A 19872-nucleotide genomic window follows, 5' to 3' on the forward strand; every position below is an offset into this window, starting at 1 on the left:
AATTGTCGAGTAGGGCAAGTGCGCCACAGTTAATAGTCGTATGGCGCACTTGCCCCTGATCCATATACAACCAACCTTTTTTGAGAATATGTTTTACTAATATGAATTATTATTATTAAAATTTATTTATTTATTTGAGCCAACAAAACGTACACCTTACAACGTTTTTTTTTAACAATTCCGTAAGTAATTGCTGCAGTGCTGTTTTAATTATAGGCTATCACAGCATGAACATGAAATGTTATACTTAACAGCATAATTTTTTGTATTAAAAGTATTTTGTTTTGAGCCGACTTAAATAAAAAGGCGTATTAGTTAATTAGTCATATATTTGTTGTTTTAGATGGTTCAATTTTACAAAAGAAAAACTGAAATACCTTGGTCTAGATCAACTTTACGTGAAGAGGTTGCAAATGTTCGATCAGGCACGTTATTTGGATATAATGCAGCTAAAACATATCGAATGTCATAAGGCCAAATTCTAAGTAATTGAGTTATGACGCATTCAAAATCGTTAATTCCTAGATTTTTGTATGTTTTTTTAGTTTTTAGAATTAAAATGGATTTCGTATTAGGGCTGCCATTTTTTTATTCCAACATATCCGCACACAAAACTCTAACATTAATACCTAAATATAGCAAAAGAAATTATAAAATGTTTTGAAGCCCTGATTTACAAATATATGGCGCACTTACCCCGAATTTGTTTTGACAGCCATAGTTCGTTATAATATTGAGTGATTAAAAACTATCCAAGAGCAATGGGGGTAAAACTTATTTCTCTATGGACTAAAATGAGTGTTTTCTTTATAATATTTCATATTGGCGTTATTTTTACACAGGCGCACTTACCGCATTTCCGGAGGCAAGTGCGCCTACTACTGTTTTTTTTTTACTTTGAGCAAAATATTATTAATTTATGGTCCGATTTCCTTGAATGGCTATAGGTTATATAATAATATCAGCCCTGTATTATATACTTGCCCACTGCTGAGCACGGGCCTCCTCTACTACTGAGAGGGATTAGGCCTTAGTCCACCACGCTGGCCTAGTGCGGATTGGTAGACTTCACACACCCTCGAAATTCCTATAGAGAACTTCTCAGGTATGCAGGTTTCCTCACAATGTTTTCCTTCACCGTTAAAGCGAGCGATAATTCACAAAGAATACACACATGATTTTTTAGAAAAATCAGAGGTGTGTGCCCTTGGTATTTGAACCTGCGGACATTCGTCTGGGCAGACCGTTTCACAACCAACTAGGCTATCGCCGCTTTTTAATGGCTATAGGTTGTTATCACAAAATACCAAATTTTTTAAATTAAAAAATTACATTCTTAAGTCAGCACAAAAAGAAATTATTTTGCATTGAATCCAGCTATGAAAATTTTATGGCGCACTTCCCCCGACTGACCTTATGTATGTACGTCTAGAAATACCAGGGTACATACAAAAATTTACAGCACAGGTAAATACCGGCACCCGCTAGTCTTAATTATTGACGCTTATTTATGATGCCGTGTAGGTAGATAGCTAAGATACAACAGGTACAAAAATACAACTACAACAACAAGAAAAAAATTATAATAATTGCAGCGACACAACCTGTTCCAATTACAGTTGCCTCAGGAATCAGGATAATTGGAGCGGCATCCACGAAGCTAGATAATTTTCTAATTTTCACAATAGGAACACTGCAAGTTTGGAAACTTTAAATATAACTAGATATAGACTTAACCTAACTTCGTGATGATGACGTCTAGTTTAGAATAATAACCTTTAACAAAAACATAAAACACAACACTTGTACATACAACATTTTAACTTCCTGTTTAAGTGCTAATAATTTCTAAGTATTTTGTAATGTTTTATTGTTGTTTAAAGAGTATAAAGTTCGTCTGAGTTGCCCCGGTAGGTACTATGAAAACTCGGACGTTACGCTTTGTCAAGAAATTAAATTAATAGGATTCCGGGAAAAACATAACCAGACGCGCGTTATCCAAATAATAATGATGTACTTAGTTTATTACCAAAAACAAATTACACTATTTCGTTGATTACAAATCAGGTTAAAATAAATACTTAACTTATAAACTTTTTAATTCTTAACAAATAAGTACATAAATAAATTTATGTCTCCTGAAAGGAACTTGATGTAACAAAATAATTCATTTAGTTTTCACTTCCTCCAGTATAGGTACGGATTTCTTATTAAATATTATACATATATGTAAATTACCTATAAGTAGTAACTAAGTATATTATATTCATTACAATTTTGTAGTCCCAATGAGTCTAAATATAACTATTATTATTTTCCCCAATCAATGTAAAAAACATTAATTAAAAATACATTATTTAAATAAGTAGGTATTAAGAAGTATTTTCTATGCAATTGAATGCGAGCGATTGCCGAAATTTTGAGAGATGCTCAGTGATAAGACTCATTATCTCTATTTAATCTCTCTTGATGTCTATGAATACAGTTTAAATTATTATAAAATATTTTATTTCCTTTCTGCCATTAGCTTAGATGACTTTTAAACGTTATATTATAAAAAAAATGATTCCGCAAATAGATACGTTAGATAAATATCTATTATAATATTTTTAACGATACAAATATTAGCAATCGTAATTAAGGTTGGGTACATGTGATTTTTTTAATGACTTATTTATTAGATGCCAAGATATACTTAATAAAAGCAACATTTTTAACATCAGTTAAATATTATCTCTGTCCAATATATGATACAAACATATGTCAGAGCAATCGCGGTAATAATAATATTAAAACATGATATAAGTATATCTGCTAAGGCTTATGGCTTCAACCTCGCAAAAATGGACAGAAGACATAAACCATAGCCAGGAAGAGGACAACTAGCCCGTGAAAATCACACGTAACCCATTGCTTTGCATAGGTATGTATATAATTAAATATTGTTCGGCATACGTAGAATTCATAAATTATAAAATGTGAATTATGATTGAAGGACACAGATATCTACCTAAAGTAGTAGATATGGTAGTGTGCTTTTTTCTTTGGGCCACGGAACCCCCTCCCTCTTTCCCAGGAAATTAAAATTAATTTTCTTACTGAGCTTAGTTCTGTATAGAATATATTGCGTTAAGGGGATATCATGAGCTCCTTTTTCTTGTACACAACCACAAATTATAATTAGTTGACCTGATTTCACATCTTAACCGCACTATACGTTACCACTAGATAACCTCTCATTACACATCTTATAGTAATAACAATGGAAACGCGAGTATAAAAATACTTGGTTGAAAGGGCTATGTGGTGGTATATATATACTCAGATGCAACTCAGCAGGTAAGTTTGGTCATAACAATCTCGCCAAAGTATAATACTATAAGTATACATGGAAATGATTCTATTCAGACCATAGTAAACCTTGTTTTTATTCTGCTGATCCTGGCTTACAGGACTTGTAGTAGTGGATGTGAGGGCGGGAACGTCTGTAAATCTTATTTTTTATTTCTCGGAGAAAGTACACTTTATAACTAACCCTCAGCCTTAAGGGGGACGACTGAACTGTTATGTTGGGTTCGCCGGTCTTATGACCCAGCGTTGAGCCACTTGCGCAGATGTTAAACAAGGGGTGGCTGCTGGGTTGAGTCTGTAGCACTATATACCTATCACCCGATGCATGACAATATCAACTTAACTCCGTGTTGGCTATCTACGCGCCGCTAAGCGCAGCCCATTTTCTTTTGTGGGGTTAGACGGGGGGAGAGGGACTTGGAAATTTGCAAGACGCACTTGGCGTTAACGGTACCATCAGGCCACCCTCACAACCGTCTATTCCGGGAGTAGCACAGTGGACGGGTAGTATACATTGTACAAAGTTCTATCGGCAGACAGCAGCTGCCGGTCGCTTGCTACTACCCTATGGACCCGATAAGTCGCTTCTTACGAGAGACAGAGGATACGCCCCCTGACCACAAGACGAGAGTAGAGTCATTTGTCCAGCGGAGCCTCCTACATCTCTGGCGTTGGGAGGCGTCGACGCATTCTTGATCCCTTTCGGCACTCTCATTCTGTAAGACCAGCTCGCAGACGTGAGCCACCGCACACCAGGTCCTCCGACTATCGACAATGGATGCCACCATGGTGGGTGATGGTATGCATATTGCATACGGTGTTTAAAGATATACCGATCATAATCATTCTACCGTCATAAATAAATATATTAACATTTTTATTAGACTACGTTTAACCAATTTAAATATCAATTAAGAGTTTTTATTTTCATAGAAAAATCTGAATAATAAAGAAGTTAATTTAATTACATTCGCACACGTATACGTACTTAAATGTTCTTTGAAATAGGTAACACAAATTACTACAGTCCAAATAATTCGTGGCACGGTTGACTAGCTTTTTTATAGGTAGTACTAACGGACAATACACAAGGCGCCCCACCATTATTGTAGATAGGCTCGATATGCGTTTTTATTCATTATTAAAAAGATCTTATCAAAATAAGTTATGAAATATTGATTCCGCTATATATTTACCCGAAATAGAAATCAGCCTACGTCCTTAATTGTGTCTCTAACTATCTCCGTATAACATTTCATCAAAATCTGATGGGTAGTTTTTAATTTATCTTGTTTAGATAGACAGACAGATGCGGCGTGATGGGGGCCTTTGATTTATAATATTTTTTTTCACTATTTTGCCACATTTTTCATTATTGCTCCGTTCCTATTGGTCATAGCGTGATGTTATATAGCTTATAGCCTTTCCCGATAAATGAGCTGAATAATTTTTCAATTCGTACCCGTATTTCCTGAGATAAACGCATCCAAACAAACAAACTCTTCAGTTTTTTTATAATAGTATAGATAAGTTATAATAAATTAATTTGTTACAGATATTAATGAGTATCAGATTATAGGATTTACTGAGAAAAATAATAGTAAAAATATAAAAATTATGGCAACAAGTTTTTCTCTCTACATAGTATAAAACAATGATTGATTCAATGAAAAGTATTTTTTTTCTTTTCACAAAATTTAAATAACAGTTTGTGTGTAAAGAAATATTTTGTACTATTAATTTTTCCATTTTAATTGTTAGTTTATCTACTCTAGATTTATAATTCAGATGAATACTAATTATAATTGTTATTCATAGTAATGTCCAAATTGGCATTCCACCCTAAGATTATTTTTGAGTTGTAAATCACTAGCTGTTGCTTGCGGCTTCGACCGCGTGAAGGAGTTTTCCGGGATAGAAAGTAGCCTATAACCTTCTAAGGGTCAAATATTTCCATACGGAACTTTAAAAAATTCCGTTCAGTAGATTTTGAAAAAGTCGATAACATGCAGGCAGATAGAAATGGCTCACTATTTTGGTAATAGTGGCTTCCACATAAAAGGTAGGTATATGCTGACCCGGACTTTTATTTAGAACTATTCAAGGCTAACAATCCTATGGTACATCATCTTTGCCTAAGTACGCGTACGCCAAGATAGCAATTTTTTTCCGACATACTTGATATGTATCGTTATATTATGACCAAATTACAAATTAAAATCATTATAAATTGTAGCCTAAGTATGTGTTATTTTGATGTATAACCAATATTACTGTAAAGTTTCATCCAAATTCGTTCAGTAGTTTTTTTCGTGAAAGAGGAACAAACATATATACATACATCCATCCTCACAAACTTTCGCATTTATAATATTAGTAGGATTTGTTTTATAACACATAACCAGCACTACCTACATCGGGTACGCCCCGTTGCGTCACTCGCTGACTCTTAATAGGCGACGTAACTTAACTTTTCAGTCGTTAGTTAACATATTGATATTGGATGACGTACCATTTATGGTAATTTATGCGTAATGCCCGCTATGGTACATTCATTTGCATTGTCACAAACAGACCACCAACGTACACGTTGTGTGTGCGACCGTTTTAGACTCTAATCAAACAAAAATCGTACTATTACTCATTCGTATCGAAACAGTAATAAGTATAGTGTAATTATTTACGAACGAACGAGTCTGCAGAAAGGTGTCAAGCGGGGTTCCCTCGGGCGTTCGGCGGTTGGGATTATTTTCATTTAATTCTCACCAGCGATTCATTTGTGACAGTCGCGGCGGTCTCTATTGTTTACGAAATAGAGGTATGTGTAATAAATTACTTTATAAATTATTTTCTAACGATTTGTGGTCAGCTAATGATGCTTTAATGTCGAAATGTTGAAATCAGTTCATTAGGCATCAATCCGGAGAGAAACCCTCCTTTGTTTTGTTATTGTGTATAATGTATATCACGATCCGTTGTCACTCGACCGGTCATCCCAGCCTTATAATTTTTATCAATTATAATTTTCTTTGTGATTTTTCGTTCAAACACACGTTGATAATATTGTACAGTGCGTTTAAAATGATTTAAAACAAAAATACTAAAGAGTTATGTTGTTGATTTGTGTGTGTATGGTTCGCTAAGCCGTTGTTAGAGATCAGTTTTACGAAAATACAAATTATCAGTGATGTCATTAATTAAGAAATTATCTTTCCGTAATAAAACACAATTGGAACGCAATGAAAAACCGCCGGTTACGCCGTCAGTTCTACTCAAACAAAACGGAGATATTGAAATGGTTCCGTTTGTATCGCTTCCCGCAGAGCATAGCGTAACTTTGTCATTAAATGGTGAAATTTCGTCTGATGACTCATTGTCGCAAGTTGTCGAACATACAAACCTCCATGCAGGAAATACTTTGAATGGTGAAGTTCCTACAAAAGAGTTTCCTTCGGATGCCAAAATGAGTTCTTCTGTGCACTCAAAGTCAGATGACAATCTGTAAGTACATAATTACCGCGAAAAAAAAACTCATTAACCGATGTTTTTCTTGGATATTTTGTCACCTTGGATTTTTCCAGTAGGTATATTTATATTGTCTTTAATGATTTGCCCATTGTTTAAACTTTTAAACTACACGTCATAAAGTATTAAGATGATGCAGCAAACAACTTGAAAGGTCAAACATTCATTTCTATATGCCAGAAAGCAGTACCTAATCATTATTTAAGTACATAGTCTTATTTTGATTTAAAAGATTCCCCTTGGAATAGATGAACTTAATAATTAATTAATGTTCATAAAGATTATGTACTCATACATTTTTTTAAATGTCATATGCCATTTGATGAAACTAGAAGCCAAATATCCCATTATTTTCATACTTTGTGTGTACAGTTATCTTTTCGCATCACACCATCCTCTTAAAGTGTAAACATCCGATATGGTGCGTAATTATGCCTTGTAGTTCGGTTTTCCATTAGCAAAAACATGCACATATAGCAGTCAAGTTTGAAATTTTCCATGAGAAAAACAAGTGTAGCGAGAAGGTATTAAATAAAATATTCATACTTTTGGAACTAATATAAGTTTTAATTTATTGATGATCATATCTATATTAATTAGTATTGGAATTGTTTTGTATTTACTAGAAATATTGTATGAGCATGTTCCATTTCCTCAGGCATTGTAGGTAACTATACGCTAAGTATTTTTTTTTAAATATCAAAACCGTGGCATCAGACTAGTGGGGCTTGACGTTTACACGAAGAGCCTTACACGGTGACATAGCTGAAAACCGTTTTTTAAGGTCACAAGGCTGTTAATCACCAAGATATGTAAGTTGGCTAAAGTCCCCACTGACAAATATATTTAAATGAAATGGGCAAGTGGCCGGGTTTTTCTTAGTAGGGATAAACTTCTACATAAATCCTAACACGGATGTCCGCTGTTTAGCTTATAGATCTAGAATACGCTACGCGTGCTTCACCAGGATCAGTTAAATTATAATCAGCTCGTTAGTATTTTAATATGTATTCCCAAAATTCCTTTCTACCCACAACATCTCTGACTGTACGGATGTTCATAAGATATTGTGAACAATAAGAGTCAGATGATGCCACTTATTATTTCATAAAAAAAATAGAAGCTTAGTCACAAATATCAAACCCAGCTTATAAATTAATATTGATTACTGAATAACGCATCCAGTAGTAAATAGGAAAGAATGATTATTTCGAAATAATGTCATAATATAGACGTGAAAAAGTGAAAATAAAAATATAATATACAAGGTCATTTTGACATTGTGTTACTAAATGAAACCACATACTACTTGAAAAATCACTTTAGAATAAGTTACTTGAACCGTGGACGTAAAATAAAAGAGTGTAAGTTTCGAACAAAATAAATATGAATAAAAAGTAAATTAAATTTTACGCGCACTAATGCCACTATTACAAAGTACTCTAAGAGCATTCGTCGCGGCTGCTATAGCATACTTTCAGACAGAAATATACTCACGCACACAGCATATTCGCATTAAACTACAAAATTATCGGAAAATTTGAAAACTACAACCAGGATTCTTGGTGAAAATATTCGTTATTAATGAGTGATTTTTGACACTATGTCAGCAAAAGTGAAGACGAGTATGTGGTTTCATTTAGTAACGCAATGTCAAAATGACCCTGTACATATTATATAAGTAATTAAACAAAAAACAGAATATGATTTAATAATAAAATTATAGTCACGGACAGAATCTCCTTAATTCAATTAAAAATAAACAATATGATTTAAATTAATATGTGTTTTTGTCTTTCTTTAGTAAAATGGTTGAAATTGCATTTGATATCAACAAATCTTTTCACTTCCCTCGCCCTCCTCCTTAAAGTCGAATTTAAGTAAATCGTATTTATGCTTGATCTAGCACGCATATTGGACAGGTTGTATAGTATCGGAATCATCATATGATATCATATCATATCAATTTAATGACTTAATATGATTTTGCGGTGCCCACCACACTTGCATTTTTTTTTCTACAAAGCTATGGGGCAATATCATCTGTAATCTGACAATCCTTCCTTTAATAAATATTAAAATAAAACTGAATTTTTGCTGCATTGATTTTTTTTTATTTATTTTTTTTAATAAAAAGCAACTTTCCAATATCGACTTTATCTTCAAATAATAATATATAACATCAGCCCTGTATGATATACTTGCCCACTACTGAGCACGGGCCTCCTTCTACTATTGAGAGGGATTAGGCCTTAGTCGACCACGCTGGCCTAGAGCGGATACGAAAAATCAAAGACGAGTGCAATTATAAATTATTTTGAATATTAATTAAAATTATTGGATATTGATAATTCATTTGATATTTTTTGACGGACTATAGTAAGTAAGTAAGACTGTTATTTAAACATTATTTACCCAACGATAACCCTTGCATAATATTGAGGTATAATAAAATAATATAATAAGACTTGTAATATAAAACCTCAAATGTAGATAGATGAGACAAAGCAAAATGGTTGATAATATCTGATATGATCACATACGATATCTAGCGAGTTACAATCTCACCATAAGATGCTACCACATTATGTGAAATTGCACTGCATAGAAGTTTGAAAAATATCTCACAAGACCACGATAGAGTGTCAACATAGATTTACGACACACTACTGACAATATAATACCTTCGCCCATAAATTATACGCAAAATATTAAGCAATTATTTTTCACTTATTTTTATTTTTTAATGATATGATTATATTTCACTTATTTTTATTTTTAGTGGTAATTATATTAAATTAATGAAACTTTACAAATCAGTAACAATTTTAAGTGCGTTACCTTTAGTTGCCACGGCATGAATTTAAATGTTGGAAAAGACAGTTATTACTTATTAAACATTCTAAACATAATAATTTATTCATGTTCCGTAGAAGTTAAGTTAGAAGGCATGAGATGATATACCTAATATCAATCAAACCCAAGATGACTTGTAAAGTCCATTATGTAATTAAATTCATTATGCATATGACCATTATATAAATTAACTACGCAAATCCGCCCAAAAGAAACGAAAGAAACGCTTAAAATTAAATAAATACCATACGTATATGGTACAATACTGTGATGTATTTATGTACTACTTATGCTTGTCCGGAACTCTCATCGCACGCAAGTCCTATTCACACGTGACCTTAACAACGAATATGAATATATGCTCGTATTCATGGCACGCTCTAGGAGTAGGATAAAACCTTTGACCCGCATTCGCGCGTTGCGGTTGTCTGTTCTTCTCGCCGCTAGGGTATCGCCAATATTATTGCATCGTTTTAAAAATAAAAAAAATACGAGTTATAAAACATATTTTAAATTTTTAAAATATATTTTTTTTCTTTATATATTGAAATTTTATTTCAATTGTCTTTAAATCTTATGCTTCCCTCTAAGAACGCTTCTGTTTCGTATTTGGTATATCATACCTTATTAGAAAATCGACAAAGCTGTAACAAATAATATTCTATCGAGCAGTTGCCACGAAGCAATTTATTGTAAGAAAATAGAACATAATATGTTCGAACACACAAGAAATCGTAGGTAAATCAATGAACTACCAACCCAAATACATTAATGTTTATTTATATTGTTCTTGTGCATATACGAAACTAGATAACCTATTCTAGTTCCGTTACAACATAATGACCTCTATTATAATAGTTCTTGACACAACCGTTCAATAGTCATAAGTAGCACTTGTTTTTTTTGTACTTACATACATAAGTGCACGTAATTTAAGTCACTCACTATTGCTTATTTATATAAATCTAAAAGTACTGTTATTTGGCACTATTAACACAATTGGTAATTATACTTATAAACAAGCTACGCGTAGCGACTGAAAAATTAGATCTATTATCGTATCTTAATTATATACAATAGTTAAGTTCGGGGGTAATGGCAATAGGTTTTTTGGAAGGCACTAAATTTAAAACTGTCATTATTGTTAACAAAAATCACCATTCACTTAAACTTTCAACATTTAAATCTCCGAAATTAAGAAAATAGGAATGTCGATAGCAGAATGCCTCTTAATTTTTTATTTTCTAAAAGTTACTATTGGTCAGATATGGCCATAGTGGTCAATTTGTAAAACTGTTTAATAACTATTGTTCTTTACGTACGTTAGTAGGTTGCTCTCAGCATAATCATTTAATTTTCAAGGTTTACGCGCACCTAAAGCGCTCACCCGAAAGTCCGGTGTGTTTGTATAAACCGACCCTTGTCAGGCTAACGAACGTTAGTAATGTAACTAAAAAACAAACTACATACGTTCAATAGGCTTCACAAATACCATGCAACATACCAGCCTCAAAAGGTAAGGAAAAGAGAAAGATACTAATTGACTAGAAACAACAATCTGGCACTTCCCGTAATATTTGTGACACAATCATACTATTCCCGTCGAACCGTGCTGTTTAAATACATAAATATTTAAATTTAATTAAATTGTATTTGTATTATTCTTATTCTATATGGCCTTCTTATCCCGATTAAACATGATCACTTTTCGTCCGGGGCAATTGGTCACAAATTCCTTCTTTAAAAAGGATAAGTACCCTAGGCGCCATATTAAATATTGCTCGAAGCTCCGCCCGCGTGACAGTTTTTCCAGAATAAAGTTCCCCGGGTTAAAATTCCGCTATACATTTTTCCGGGCAAGTAGCGTATGTCCTTCTCAAGGTCTCAGACTATCTCCATACCAGATTTTATCGAAATCCGTTCAGTATTCGGATCTGGACTTTATATTATAATATATTTTTTAGAACTTTTTAAGGGGAAAAATTCCGTCATACATGAATGTTGTGGAACTTTAACCGTTTACGCAGCGTACGCAACGGAGCGCTCAAAAAGAATATTTTTTTCCTCTTTTTGCAATATTTTTTATTGATGCTTCGTTCCTATTGGTCATAATGTGGTGTTACATATCTTATAGCCTTTCTGGTTGAATGAATTCCTATTTTTTTTATCGGCCATCTCTAGTATGGTTCTCTCACCTAGTTTTACCCTACTTATTAATTATATAGTTTTCCAATCAAAAGCAATAGAAAATATGATAATTGCCTACATTGTCAAAAAAAAATTAGAATTCATAATATACTTAAAGGCTTTTCATAGAATGCAGGTTAAGTATATTAAATTAACAATTATGAACTAAATATATAATATGTGTTAATAGCAATGACGTCATTCATGTTTTCTTATTTCAAATCCCTTCTAACGGTCCGAGAGTAAGTAAAATTGTAACCTCTCATTACAATTATAAACCAAGGTCCTTTGTTTATCGATACAAAATATTCAGTTGCACTGGAGCTGGACCGTACATGGTATTATCCGGTTGAACTTCCTTACTCCCTACTTGTCTTAATTTTTCTGACATTTTCAATTTTGGACTTGTCGTTATTACGTCAGTAAGTCAAATGAGGGAAGCATTTCAACTTACACTGGTATTAAAAATATACTGACTCGGAAAATTATTAAAAACGTATTATTTATCGATCACATGTGACCGTGATTGATATCTGTGAGGTAAACAGAGCAGAAGACTGCTACCCGTCTTAACAAAAAACAAGATTTTGTACGGCCATGTATACTAAGGCCAGTTCGCACGAGTGTATCGCAATGTCTCGCGGATAAAGCACGCTTGCTGCGCTGACACTTGGCGCATAAAAGGATTATTTTAAATCACCTAGCGAGCGAGTGAATTCCATGAAATTTAAAGCCTTAGGTATTTAATTATTAAAACTACGGCTATATTTGCATTCAATTGTATATTAGAATGTCCTTTAATATATTTGTAAGACAGTGATTTGTTTACAAGTGTGAGCACGAGTGACGTGTTGATTGGTCACAGGTCGCTCGCGATCCCCGACGGTCTGGTGATGGACCCCCTGGCGCCCAATGCGCTCGCGGTCTCTAATGATCTAATGGAGCGTCTCGGCAGCGGCCTTTCCATACTCAGGGAACATGGGAAGAAAGTACAAAAGGTAGGTAATAATATTTATTCCAAAGTATCCATGTGGTGGCTTAAGTCTGATATTGGAATACACACTAAATTGTGTTAATGAATTAATACGTCATACTGCTTATTATAATATTATTCTTAACTTTATTTTTAGGTAAATATTTTTAACATAAAATAATGCTTTGTCTGACAATCCTATACTAACATTTAAAATCGTATTTTCTGTTTACTTGTTTATTTCCGTTTAACCTTGGAACAAGCTAATGAATCGCTATGCTAACTTGTATTTTATACGACATTTTATGATATAAGGGATGAGTATTATTTCTTGAAAATTATAAATTAATAATTTTCATCACGCAAACGACGTCACGCATATAATAAATTCTAGCAATGTCACAAATACTCTTTTTTTAATATTTTCGTATAATTTGTGAGATAGTAGAGTATTTGAAATACATGATGTTTGAATTTGATGCTCAGCCCGAGCACTATCTACCTTACTTTGCAAAAACTCCAACACAATTTATTTAGTTATTTTTTAAAAACTGACAAGTCTTTACATATGAGCTTATATCCTATGGTCTTCACACTAGGCAAGCCTGTATCGTGAAGACCCAAATTTTAGCCTAGTTGACTACAGTACGCATTTATTCATATATTTGACACTGGTCTTATTACAAAATTAGTTTTATTTTTAGTTTCATAAAATTATATGTAATTACATTAAATAACCGATATATCTGAAAACTAAATGAGTCTTTATGCATTAATATGAGAAGTTAGTTTTTTTTAAGGATATTAAAAATACATCCGCCGAACATATTTATTTCACTTCAACCACATATTAGGAGATTTTACCACATTGTCAGATGTCAGCAATAATAAAATTAATGATGGTTGCTCTACAGACTCACACAACTAAGTTTCACATTTTCATAATTCAGAAACATTCGTGGGTTGCATGGCATTGGAATTTTTATAGAATATAAAAGGTATATATATTGATAGGTGCGTATCGTAATACGTCATAAGTGTAAAACGGATCGCGACTTAGCGATCTGTGGGTGGGGCTCTACCTACCCAATTGGGGATACAGGCGTGATATATTTTTTATGTTAAGTGTAATTACTTTAATTACACAGAATGAAATATTCATTGATTTAAATTTGAATTATGTTAAACATATCGACTTGTCGCTGTGGCAATGATGTCTCATCAGGATGCATGCCGTGTCTCATAAGACAGCCTTCTTTATCTGGTTCTTGGTCATATATTAATCTCGATGTATTTATTGGGTCTTTCACAGTTATAACTATTATAACCATATTAAAACAATAGTGGGCGAGTCTGATTCGTATTTAACTTAAATGGTAATAATCTTGCATGCTCCCCAGAGCATTTTTTTTAATTAGGCGTCTCTGTATTCAACATCAGGGGAAACCTGTGCATGTGAAAAATCCCCTGGCTTAGGGATTGCAGGGGCCCGGAGAAGAATTGGGAGAGGGATTGGGAAAGTGTGGGGGAAGAATATGAACCTTCTTTCAGGATGGGCGTAGGGGTGAAGGAGGAGAAATGTTCGCGGGCTCTTATAGGCCTCTATGTGAACTTACCACCACGAAGTGTGCACACTTAACTATGCGCCTAGGGCTGCGACAAAATATGTCCTCCCGTGCATGGGCATGCATTCAGTGTATAGATTAAGTGCACAAGAATTACCTTACGGGGGGGGGGGGCGGAGGGGTCCCCAGTGCGTTAAGGATTAATTGATTGTAGGCTGGTAATTTTAAAATGTATAAAACATGACCATTAATAGAAGCAAATGTTTATATAATGTCATAACAAATTAACAAGACAAAACGCGATTAAAAGTAAAAAAAATATAAGTAATAACAATAATTCAAAATGACATTGCTAACAATAATTTGTATAATTGGAGAAAGTAGTAGGCCTTTTAAAATACTGTAATTAATAATTAATAAATTTAATTGCTTTATAATACCTTCCCAAAGACTACCTGCCATTCTAAAATATATATATATATATATATTTATGTGATTATGTTAATATGCATGTACAGTACGTGTGGAAGAATCGAAAATTCGACATTCTGAAGAAGTCGTGGAAATCGATCGTCAATGTTGTGTTGATCGAGGCGAAAGACTTACCAAACAGTCCTGCAAGCGGTACCAACGGACTCTACTGTAAATTCAGGTATTATTATTTTGTTCTATTACTTTTAACTACTATTATAAATAAACTAGAAGACAAATATTATTTCGTCGATATTGATTGTTTACTTGTTTAAATGACCTTGAATAATTAATACAGTATTGAACAGCTACGTCACGGTGTGTATGTCTTCGGAAAATTTTAAAATTAAAATAATACGTAGTAAGTTTAAAAAATCGTAATACATACATACCTTTTAGTGTATATTATTTAAATCTGACACGACAACGTGCGTAGCGCACCATCGAGAAAGGTCATTATCAAAAACATTCCAACACTCGCCAGGGTCTTTGACAAACTTTACTGTTATTTGTATTACCTATCACCTATCTTGACGGAGTTTGGTTTTTATTTATCATCTTCTGCTTAGTCATAGATATATATAGTTACGTATATATGAATTAATAGAATACTAGTATACTTTAAACAATGTTGTAAGCTATAAGGAAGTGTATCTACTGACTTGTTTGAATCATATACTTACGCTAATATATACTTATTATTGGACTGGTTTCGGCGGTTCCAACTACCATCGCGTCGTCTAAAATAGTTCTAATTGGTATAAAAAAAAAATTGATAAAGCAATACTTAAGACTTAAAGCAATAGGTAGATAATTACCTAGTAAAATATGCAAAATATTACCTATTGTTTTTTATACCAACCTTGCAAATTAAGTTTCCCATGTTTTACTACATAATAAGATACGCTCATTTTATAAGGAACACTAAACCATTCAAAGTTTTTATAAACTTAAATCCGACTAATCGTTACTTTGTTAAGTAGTCAGAACTCAGAATATTATTAATAGTTTTTATCGACGTCTCGCAGGCTTGGCAATGAAGCACACAAGTCGAAACAAGCGACGAAGTCTAAACCGATGTGGTGCGAACGATTCAACCTGTATTTATATGAAGACAGCCGTTTGGAAGTAACAGTGTGGCACAAAGCGAAACAAAAAAACTTTATGGGCAGGTGGGCACGACTATCAACTTTTATATTAGAAAGTAAATTAACACTAACTTGCGTGTTTGATCATTTTAATGAATCCTTTAGGGCTGTTTTTGCAATAATCAGAAAGAAGTGATGCGCTAAATAAAATACAACACTATAACACATAAAAACCGGACAAGTGCGAATTGTACTCGCGCAAAGAGGGTTCCATAAGAACTTAGAGATAATTTATCGCAATTTTAAAAACATTAATTTGTTTACCGCTCGATCCCTAGACACAGGTATTGCACCAACCGCAAATAATAAGATTATAATAGTAAAATCGCGCCTTTTGTTTTCAAGTAAACATTACGGTATTTAAATTTTTCCTTTACAAGCGTTGTCAGACACTGCTTCTTGCCAAATTGAATGATTCTAGGTCAACCGGAAGGTTTCGATTCTCTTGTAAAATCGCAAAATATGATCGCTTTAACTTACAAGTTTGAGGTTTTTTACAGTTAATAGAGACCGTAGACCGATTATTTAATAAAAAAATTAACTGAATACTTCTACGTGTCGTTGAGAAAAAGGGTCTTGACAGACAGCCAGACGAATATCAAAGTGATCCGATAATTCCTTTGAGGCACGGAACCCTTAAAATACAGTCGTATAAATAAAACGATTCACTTTTATATTTGGTCAGGTTATAATTAGGTTAATAGATCATTTTTACCTAATAATTGAAAAATCAGCCCTTAGATAAGATACGGATACTAATATTACTACAATGTACGAAAATATTACTTATTATTTGTATTTAATGCAATGTCTCCTTGTGGATTTCCCGCACGAGTTGTTTCTTTGTTACTTTCCTTGCGTCATTATTCCCAGAAGTAGATACACGAACAACGACGCATTTTGTAGACATAAACAATGTATTCTCTTGAGGTTAACCACATCTGATATTGGAACCGATTTCAATAGTTATGTTGGACCGGGTATTTTTAAGAAATTCAAATAACTTTAGTGTTAATCTGTTCGAATTTTAATTAACTTGAGGTGTTTTATAAATAGAACACAGGCTACATCATATAACCCCACCTAAGCAGCCATTAATACTTAGGTATTATTATTAATAAATAATAATTAATAGCCATTGATACTTAGGTATTATTATTAATTGCACAATTAAAAAGGTTTACTATTTACAACATCATGAAACAGCCCTATAATATTATAACAAATACCAATATTTTATCATATATTTTTTTCTAAACGCAGATGTGTCATTGACCTCTGCCAGCTGGAAAAAGAAAAGACTCACGACATTTGGCAAGAGCTCGAGTGTGGCTTCGGGTCTCTACACATGTTGATCACACTGAGTGGGACAGCTAGAGAGCTAACTGTCGACAATGTACCCACCACCAATGGCGCCCACCATCCCACACCCCCGACAGAGGAATACGTAAGTGGATTTTAAGCTACATCTTTGGCATTAGAGCACTTACAGATAAATTAGAGTTCATTTTTTTATGTTCACTGAATGTAAGGATTGCTAATTGTAAGCAAATATAAAATAAAGCAATGTGTAGCTCGAGCTTTATGTTTATCAAGTTCGAAGCATCATCGGTGAAATGTGCACAAACATTTGCATATTTTTTATATACGAGCCTGACGATGTATATAAGATGATCATTATTTTATGTACCTAATTTTGTTGAGTATTATAAATTGAGTACCGACTTACAAAAACTAGGCAAGTAGAAAAAATCTTATTGTTCTGCCTTATTGTTTTGTCGATTTGACTTTACTTTGCCTCAAAATCTTCTCCGGTTATATCGTTCCTAATTACTGTAGTCACAAAAGTTACAACATTCGTTATAAAATCACAAGATTACTAGAAATCTTTGAACACTAAATTCGGAATACAATAAATAAGCAAGCAAAATGCTTATTTTTTATGTAAGTACCTACATACATACTACATATTCATAAATATGATTATGAAGCAGGATCTACGCTTTAATTAAAGCAGAACTATCATGTTTAAACTCATTAATTAATCGGTACGAAGGTCACCGTCAACATACAAATGTTAATCAAATTAAACTTTGATAAATATTAAATAAAATCCTAATAACAATTTTAAAATCAAGATTTTTGAATCCTACTTCGAAGTTACGGATTAGTCAATGAAGCAAACTAAATAATAATACAGAAGTAAATAATAATATACGGTAATTTTGACATTGCGTTGCGTTAATAAACGAAACCACTGCTGACTTATCTTTCCCTTTGCTAACATTGTCCTAAAAATCATCAATAACTAATATTTTCGTCAAAAATCGCGATTTTTGTTTGCCACTTTATACTGTAGTGCGAATATGGTATTCGCGTATTGATTTTATTTCTGACTGGAAGTGTAGTGTTGCCAATTCTCTTAGAATAGTATAAGACGCATTAGGGCTTATCAATTTTATATTGCTTTTTATTGATTTATTGATTATTTTGTTCGAAACTTACATTTTTTTTATTTTACAATACGCAGAGAATAACTAATTGTATAGTGTTATTTTCAAGAAGACAAGTATGTGGTTTCATTTAGTAATTCAATATCAAAATTAACCTGTGTAAAACATAAATGGTACAGTGAGTATAAGAGAAGATGAAAGTAAGAGATTTTTTATCATGGTAGGCAGCAAGAATACTTGTAAGTAGATATGAAGAATGTAGAGTTTTATTTTGGACTTTTATTGCTAAGTACTGAATACTTTTTTGTCAGAGTTGTTTTAAATTTATTTCATAAATTATCTTATAAACATAAACGAATTATAGGTTAACATAAAAAAAGCGCTCAATTAAAAAAAAAGCATCTTCTGTGATTGTGGACGATGTTTTATTAATATGCAACTTATCCCTGAATACTCTAGCCATTGAACTTATAAGACCAAATTGAGCACAAACGAAAATAAAAATATCTTTAAGAATATTATGAATGGGTATTATATTGTGTTTTTTTTTACACTTTTCCGTTAGGAAAAAAAATGCAATAATTATGTAGATATATCAGGCTAAAAACAAACATAGCATTGTAAATTGTAATTAAAATTGTGAAGGGTTTAACTTGAATGTTGTTTCAAAAATAGGGATTCGCAATAGCTTTCATCCCTTACTATTAAAAAAAAAACAGATTTAGTTGCTTGAAAGGACACAAATCTGTTTATTGTACGAAAGAAAAAAATACTAAAGATTTTACTGTAGCGACAATAAAGTGATAGTCATTTTATTGATTGATTTGTTTTTATTGAGCGGCAGGTGCTTGTAGCCACATTTTTTTTATTTATGCCATCAGCAAGAATGTTGCAGAATGCCTCTTATTCCATTCTATAAATAATATTTGTGTAGTGGAAAACAAAATATTTTTACATTTAAATGTTATTGTATTGTTTAACAAATACATAAAATAAATAATTATGAATGGCAGTTTTAGTCACTAAATAACGCAGCAGTCTGTGATTCCGTCGACTTGTCTCATCTTATGCAGTCTGCCGTATCTGTGTGCACGGTCTCATTGTCCGAGAATGTGTTTTCTTCTGATAGATAATAATACAATTTTTTATTTATGAACTTCCAATGTTAATCAACCAATAACGTAAAAGAGGAGATATTACATCTTTCGTAGCACATTGTTACTTTCATGAGCATGCAAGTTTTGAGATGTTAAATTTAGATGAAAATTCATTATCCGTGATAGTATCTCCGCACAGGTATTTTTCTACCATGTTTCGTAGATATTGTAACTGCACTTAATAGA

At 32.8% G+C, this 19872-nt stretch overlaps 1 protein-coding gene across 4 annotated transcripts in view; it reads left to right on the forward strand.

The window, feature by feature from the left end:
- LOC115448981 (multiple C2 and transmembrane domain-containing protein) overlaps positions 1–19872 on the forward strand; it is a 51859-nt gene that overhangs the window by 15616 nt on the left and 16371 nt on the right. The window contains exons 1-5 of one of the 4 annotated variants that reach the window (XM_030176626.1): positions 5925–6169; positions 12785–12917; positions 14976–15109; positions 15957–16100; positions 17340–17523. In XM_030176626.1, the coding sequence (XP_030032486.1) occupies positions 12813–12917; positions 14976–15109; positions 15957–16100; positions 17340–17523 (567 nt within the window). In that variant the 5' untranslated portion in view covers positions 5925–6169; positions 12785–12812. Of the gene's footprint in view, positions 1–5924; positions 6170–6320; positions 6853–12520; positions 12659–12784; positions 12918–14975; positions 15110–15956; positions 16101–17339; positions 17524–19872 lie in introns of those variants that run through there. The other 3 variants (XM_037444723.1, XM_030176625.2, XM_030176624.2) reach the window with 3 other exon arrangements.

Source organism: Manduca sexta, chromosome 28, assembly GCF_014839805.1.
Source record: "Manduca sexta isolate Smith_Timp_Sample1 chromosome 28, JHU_Msex_v1.0, whole genome shotgun sequence".
NCBI classification, from domain to species: domain Eukaryota; kingdom Metazoa; phylum Arthropoda; class Insecta; order Lepidoptera; family Sphingidae; genus Manduca; species Manduca sexta.